The sequence below is a fragment of the Neltuma alba genome, unplaced genomic scaffold (genome assembly GCF_004799145.2).
Source record: "Neltuma alba isolate B1F8T4 unplaced genomic scaffold, ASM479914v2 tig00010853_pilon, whole genome shotgun sequence".
In the NCBI taxonomy this organism is placed as follows: Eukaryota; Viridiplantae; Streptophyta; class Magnoliopsida; order Fabales; family Fabaceae; genus Neltuma; species Neltuma alba.
Window position 1 is genome coordinate 69,030 of NW_021635648.1, and position 7,314 is coordinate 76,343.

Below are 7,314 nucleotides of genomic sequence, written 5' to 3' on the forward strand. Positions count from 1 at the left end.
TAGGATGTAGGTGCTTGATGAAAAATATTGAAGGGTGAGATACAGCTTAACCCAAATCATAAAAAATAAAAAATGCGTACCTCATGCATCTTCTCATACGCCGTACCTGCTAAAGTGCTAATACATGCGGACCCATATATAACTTATAATTTTTAAAAAATAATTCTTGAAGAAAATAAAAGAATACAATAAAAAGTTTCTTCACTCAAAAAAATATATAATAAAAAGTTTATAAAATTTTGTACCTTTTACTCTAATTGTATTTTTTTTGGGTAATTTTTTTTGCATGTTACTTAAATTGTATTTGTAATTAATTAAATACATTAAACACAATGGACGAACAATTATTTTTATTGATTAAATACATTAAACACAATAGACGAATTATGAATGAAAAAAAGGGGAGCCGTCAAGAGTTAGGGCAACCTTGGAGCGTATTCTAAAGTTGCTATATAAGCCTTGCGTTAACCTGCCCGGCGCCTCCTCTCACTCTGGATCGTGGAAGCCGAAGACTTGGAGCTAAGGTCGATCTGAACTCACCGGCTTCTGCTCATCTTTTGGTACGTTCGACGTTTTGTCTCCTTTTCGTTGTTACATCCATTTTCCCGTGCCGGTGATATTTCCCTTCTCCTGTATTGAAGACTCAATTTTTTAGCTGATCTATTTGGGCTCTTTAAAGTCCAAACTCAGACATATTCTACAATGCAACTGCTCCATGGAATTGTTTTTTCCCCCTCGATCTCCTTCGTGTATTAGTTTTAGTGGATTTGCGTTAACATTGAGAATGTCAGTTGATTATTTTGAAGTTTTTACCCTTTTTTGTTTGCTCCCCAGTGTTTGAAAATTGAAGTGGTTTTAATGGGAGGCGTTTTATATTTTGTGGAAAAATTTAGAATAGAGTGACGATTTCACATTTTTCGTATTTATCATTTTGATTCCTCATCAGTGGTAGTTTGAGATAATTGTATGTTTATTTTTATACAATTGATGTGCATTGTTATAGTATTCAATGATAGGGCAATTGATATTTTTCTGTGGAAGTATTCAAGAATAGGGCTGAAATTCCCATTTTACATTTATCTTCTGATTCTTCGTTAGTGAAAGTTTTGCAATGAGGGTTCTGTTTGATTGACTCTTTTTGTGGTATCAGAATAGTCTATGTTTTGATTAATTCTTGCTTACCTAAGCTGAGGAACCCAATGCAGACTGTCCAGTGACCTGTAGCAGCAGTTAGTTCAAGTTTATTCTGTTTCTATTACCATGGTTAAAATCATGAAAATAAATTTACCTAATAAGCAATTGTTTTGGCATAAAACAGATTGGCCAAAATGTACACTTCAAGAAAGAAAATCCACAAGGATAATGATGCTGAACCCACTGAATTTGAGGAGACAGTTGCACAGTACCTATTTGATTTGGAGAACACCAATCAGGAGCTGAAAAGTGACCTGAAGGATCTCTACATAAATCAAGCTGTGTAAGCATGTTGCTATAATCACTTGTGTAAGTCTAATTTTTTTTATTTTTTATTTTGGTCACAACTCACAAGAGCAAACCATTATGCAGTCAAATGGATGTTGCTGGGAACCGCAAAGCTGTTGTTATCTATGTACCTTACAGATTGAGGAAGGCATTCCGCAAGATTCATCTCAGACTTGTTAGGGAATTGGAAAAGAAATTCAGTGGAAAGGTTGTTGTCCACAATGCTAAACAATGTTTAGGAATTCATGTGCTGTCAAGCATCTCTCTCTCTCTCTCTCTCTCTCTCTCTCTCTCTCTCTCTCTCTCTGTGTTTGTTGTTTATAATGCAATGTACTGTGCCTACTGTGTCCCATTACACTTGGCTGTTTGAAAGTTTTCATGGATAACTAGAGTGCGTTTGCTGAAAATCATGCTGAATTGCAGGATGTTGTCGTGATTGCTACGAGAAGGATTTTGCGGCCACCAAAGAAAGGTTCTGCTGTTCAGCGACCTCGCACCCGCACCCTAACAGCTGTCCATGATGCCATGCTGGAGGATGTTGTGCATCCTGCTGAGATTGTTGGCAAGCGAGTCAGATATAGGGTTGATGGATCAAAAATAATGAAGGTGAGTTCTTTTTAATGCATATTTTGTCCTGCTTCTCTTTATATTATAGTGATCTTCTAATATTCATTTATGATATTTTTAAACTCAGGTATTCCTGGACCCTAAGGAGCGCAATAATACTGAATACAAGCTAGGAACTTTTTCTGGAGTTTACAGGAAGCTTACTGGGAAAGATGTAGTATTTGATTATCCAATCACTGAAGCCTGAAATGCTTCTTCGTTTGATGGAGTCTGTATTTTAGTGCAGTGTTTTATTTCTAGCAATATTACGAGTTTTGTTTTATGCCGTTCGAAATTTTGATTTTTGGACTTGGATTTCTCCGTCATCACATTGAAACAAAGAGTATTTAGTGATGCGCCTGAATTTAAAATTGAATTCTTTTTTGGGTAATCTTCCTGCTTGATAGTATGTTATGCTGGTGGTCCTGGCAATTTCGGATTTTCAGACTCTTCTAATGTTTGTGCTTATTCAGAAGTTCTAAAACATCAAAATATTTTTCCTTTGTAGCTCCTATGAGCAGATAATAAAAAAAATCTCAGGTTTTCGTTTTCCTCTTTATTGAAAGAATTTAAATTTTGGAGTAAACAAGTTGTCACATAATGGCTGAGGGAAAGACAAAGTGGAAAGCTGCAGTGACAATGGGTCTTTTACATGCTCGTACTTTGTTGCAATATTACATATATTCAGTAATACTTTCCAACTACAATTTCATTGTGATTTGTTATAAATTCTATATTTCATATTAATATTGATATTATTGAGAGTAATATAAATTTCTGTGTTAAAAGGTTGTTTGGGTATTGTTGGCCAAAAAGGCGTATTATTTATCTTACAGGGGCATAAGAATCCCATGTTGCGAATGCACAGCTCATCATTATTTTGCAGAAATTACCATCCGACGCTGAAAAATTGTCTGGTAAAATCTATTTTCCCACAGGTGTCAGCATTAAGATTTGAAAATCACAGTTCGTGTTGTTTACATGCAACGAGTACTAGAGTATGTGGCATGTCATATTTTTAATCTAATGATTGTAGGTCCAAAGTGGCGTCCGCTTAGGCCTTTTCTCATACCTGGAGCTTCACCATTACTATACAGCATGTTTGGCCCGTTGATCTGTGAAGTTATTCGATAGAAAACTATAAACATAACTAGATCAGTTTAATCCAACACTTTCCAGAAAAAAAATATGAACAAACAAGTTCAATGGAAGTATACATATGAAGATATTGGCTATATGCTATCTTTTATTGGAAACTAACCAATTTTTTTCCCAATATACTACTACATTACTATGTTGTGATCACAGTGCCTTTTCCTGTATACTCTTGTCACTCTGAAAAACCAAACTCAGAATTCCAGACTTGGCTGACAGAAGGCTTTCCTAAGCCTCGGAAGCTTCAAAGAATTCACCATTAACCCCAGCCCTATACAGAATCAAGTCTGATGCTTCACTTATACAAACTACGGTGTTTGCAGCAGCAAAAATGACATCTCCTTCGGCAGCAATATAGACTCTGAGTGATCCTCCAACTTTTATAATCGCTTCCCCATCAACGACCAGAAAGATGGAAGGACCTGGGACTGCTGGGAAGGTCACTGATTCACCTTGAGGGACAACACAGCGATCAATCTCAAATTCATCGAATGGTGGGAGGTACCTTGTTACATGTGAATTTATGGGAATTCCTCGCAGGATCTCAGGGGGCCCCTGCAAGAGAAGATGGCTTCAGATCCTTTAGTCTTACATATTCATGCCATTGCCATTACTACAGGTCAATCCATTCCTCAAAAAGTCAAACCTATCACATGATTGATGTTCCTGTTTCTTCCCCTTCCCGTCAAAGGAAGGAAGACGCATCACTTTTCCATTATTCTATTCTATCATGAAAAATCATGGGGAAAAAAAAATTAAAACAAAACAAAATGGCAGTCTCCACATGCTAGAGCATTCATCATGTATCACTTACCTGCTTGTATGTGAGCATGGAACAAAGAGTCTGGACATCTCTGTGTTTAGGAGTAAGGCCAGCTCGCACGACATTGTCTGAAGTTGCCATGCATTCGATGCACTCACCACTTATATAAGCATGTGGCTCATTTGGCCCAAGGCTCAGGGCTTCACCGGGATTGAGTTTCATGTAGTTCAGTAAGAAGGCTGCTATGACACCAATATCACTAGGATACTGCTTTTCTAACCTCAGCGCTAGTTTCTCCTTATCTGTCAACTCCCTCACCTGATTAAAAGTGAAACCGTTATTATTTATATATATATATATTTATATATACTGAATTGATTTTGAGGAACAATAACATGAAGTGAAAAATAAATTTGCTTTTTAAGAAGTCATTGCAACTCGGACTGATGGATAGACTGATGGATATCGAAGGGTAGCTACAATAGTAAACAATTCAAAGGGGAAATAAACATAACAATGATCAGACGACTTTCAAAAGTAATCACCCAACCTGACTTTCTTTGATCAGACGACTTATCAATCTGCCTACTGATTCAGTGACTTCCTTTTTATCTGCGAACATGAGCCGGGTAAACACTGCCGCCAATTCACGTTTTATAGTCTCTTCGTTATCTTGATCAGTGAGTCCAAAGATTGGTAATGCATCTCCAAAGCCAACCAGTTCCATAACCTCAGGTACAGTACGAATCACAACCTTCAGCTCCTGAGTAAAAATAACACCGAAGATTGCTTACTTGGTTCACTGATGACAATGCTCCAAAGACAATAAAACAACATTTTTTTATTTGCATCTACCAAAAGGCCAGGTCCAGACATCGTGGAAACTCTTCGAATTACACAAAAAGCTCTGAATATGTAGTAAGATCAAAGCATATGTATTACAAACTTTTTGAGTCATAAGTTAGATGAAGTATTATATATGCGAATATTCCAGAGGATAGCAGATTCCATAAGCTTTCAGAACAATTAAAAAAAAAAAAGTATAATTCACTGAAAGGAGAAAGAGAAGAAGACAAAAAGCATTGGCTTCTCTTCTGTAATTCTATAGTCATATATGAATAACATTTAAAATTCATGGAGCTCGAGTTTTGCTAATGTTTGAAACAAAAAATTTTCAACTCGCGTTTGAAAATGATGCTTCATGAACAGCCTAATATGTCAACTTTCGGAATCATTTTTCAACCAATAACACATATTTTTCTGAAAAAAATTAACTTCCGCGAACCCAACCCCATATCATATTACGGGCTCTAAATTGACTACTGTAAGAACAATAAAGCTTGGAAAGTGATTAACTCAAAACTCGTCAAGTGTAGTCAGATTGTAACTGAAGGTTTTGAATCTCAGACAATCAATAGTAGCTTAGACCTGCATGCTGATCTCAACGATTTGTATATGCAAGCGAGTTTTAAAAAAAATTAAAATAACAGCGGCAAAGCAATATCGTTTACTCCCTAATTTGTATATTATAAACGATTGTCATTGATCTTTTCACATGATTCTCCTCATCATTAATTGGCCATCACTGGTACGCTCAGATAGAATCCTGTGAACAAGGAGTTACGAGATTAAATTGACTGTGAAAATCACAGAATGGTCCAAATTAAAATTTTATTAATTAAATCCTCTAAAATAATTTAAAATCAAAATTTTAATATCTGTTTTTAATTTTCTAATGTGATAAAGTCAACTGTGATTTTCTTTGGCTTAAAAAAGAAAAAGAAAACCGTAAATTCCGCAAAAAATATGTTAAAAAAAAAAAAACTTCTGTAACAACATTACGGAAGTCTACCCAACAAGGGAGTTATTTTTCCAAAAAAGCAAAAACTGAAGTGCAAAACTACCGAATTTAAAAATGGATGATTAATCACCCAAAAACACAGAAGATTAAAATATTAATTTCTTAATAAATCCAAGCAGACTTTAAATTTTCCAATCACCATCAATAGCGATACTTTCTGACTTCTGAGAAAAGGCTCAAGATATTCCGACTCACTTATCTTATAGTTCATATGAAGGAATTAAGGATCAAAACATAAGAAAACAAATTTCTCCGACAAACAGATAAAGAATTGTTTATGACAGCGTCACTGAATAACATATCAGTTTAATTTCCCCTGATACCCAAACTCAATGAAAGTAAAATAAAAGATTTGACGAAATACAATGAGTACCTCCAGAGAGATAACCCACACAGAGCTTCAAACTCGGTCATTGCCAAAGCCATCTCAGGTTTGTGATTCCCGTCCTTATACAGATCAGGATACAATTTATGCAAAGTTCTGGCTAACTCTTTATCTGGATGAGCCTGTATGGACAACGCCTTTGCCACCGAGAGTACCTAAAACACAAAGAACCACCACAAGAAGTTCACAATTCAATACCATTCTTTTTATTTCATATCTAGACCTCGAATTGGAGTTATCATATATACCTTGAACAGAAAGGGAGATCACAGCCCCATTTTCCAAGAACCTTCTCGCCAAGAGCATTAGGATTCTTCGACAGCCACGACTTAAGGGTCATATTTTCATCACCAGAGAGCAGAAAGATGGGCCAGAGTCATGCGTACCCATCCAAAACTCAGCGTAAGGCTTGTCGGGTTCGGTTCGGATCCGGAATTCAGCGAAAGAGCCTTGCGACTTGAGAGTCTCCGGCCAGTCGGCCCCAATCGTAGTTCTTAACGGAGCATCGGAGCATCAGAAGCTTATCCTCCGTTTCCATTATTGCGAGAACAGAAACTTCCACACGGAATTGCAAGGAAGTGAGGAATCGAACTTAAGTGAGGGAATGGAGAAAAGGGAAGTGAATGCGAATTGCGAAGGTGGGTATGTGACCGTCCCCGCTTATGCTTGCTGCTATTTGAAGCGTTTGGGATGGCACCTCCAGGACAGAGAGGAAGACGAAGAGAGAGAGAGAGATAACGACGAGTAAGGAGACGTTAGAGAGAGAAAAAGAGAGGCAAGTGGGGTATGATTCTGTTTTTGCAGTTTCGTTTCTTATCCTCAAGCGAGTCGTTCTCGAAGAGCACGAAATTTCTCAATCTGGAAGGAAACTCAAGTTTTCATACTTTTTTAAAGCAGAGAAACTCATTTTTCTTCCATACGGCTGTAATAAATAACGAAAATTTATATATAATAATACTCCTCCGGTCCTTATTATAAGACCCAATTTGACTTTTTTTTGGAACTAAATTATAAGACCCAATCCATTTTCCTCTTATATTTATGTATTTTTTTTCAAGATAA

At 36.5% G+C, this 7,314-nt stretch overlaps 2 protein-coding genes across 2 annotated transcripts; one reads left to right on the top strand and one right to left on the bottom strand.

Moving 5' to 3' along the window:
• The first annotated feature begins 461 nt into the window (after positions 1–461).
• Positions 462–2,479, top strand: LOC114759464 (40S ribosomal protein S7-like). Its single transcript, XM_028948640.1, has 5 exons — positions 462–560; positions 1,319–1,477; positions 1,567–1,690; positions 1,906–2,088; positions 2,177–2,479. Exons 2-5 carry the CDS (start codon positions 1,329–1,331, stop codon positions 2,294–2,296), a joined length of 576 nt encoding a protein of 191 aa, XP_028804473.1. The 5' UTR covers positions 462–560; positions 1,319–1,328; the 3' UTR covers positions 2,297–2,479.
• Positions 2,480–3,229: 750 nt separating this feature from the next.
• Positions 3,230–6,790, bottom strand: LOC114759465 (mannose-6-phosphate isomerase 2-like). The gene is made up of 6 exons (XM_028948641.1): positions 6,710–6,790; positions 6,358–6,407; positions 6,241–6,265; positions 4,557–4,769; positions 4,058–4,324; positions 3,230–3,798 (listed from the first exon to the last, which is right to left on the bottom strand). Exons 1-6 carry the CDS (start codon positions 6,788–6,790, stop codon positions 3,472–3,474), a joined length of 963 nt encoding a protein of 320 aa, XP_028804474.1. The 3' UTR covers positions 3,230–3,471.
• Positions 6,791–7,314: the final 524 nt, after the last annotated feature.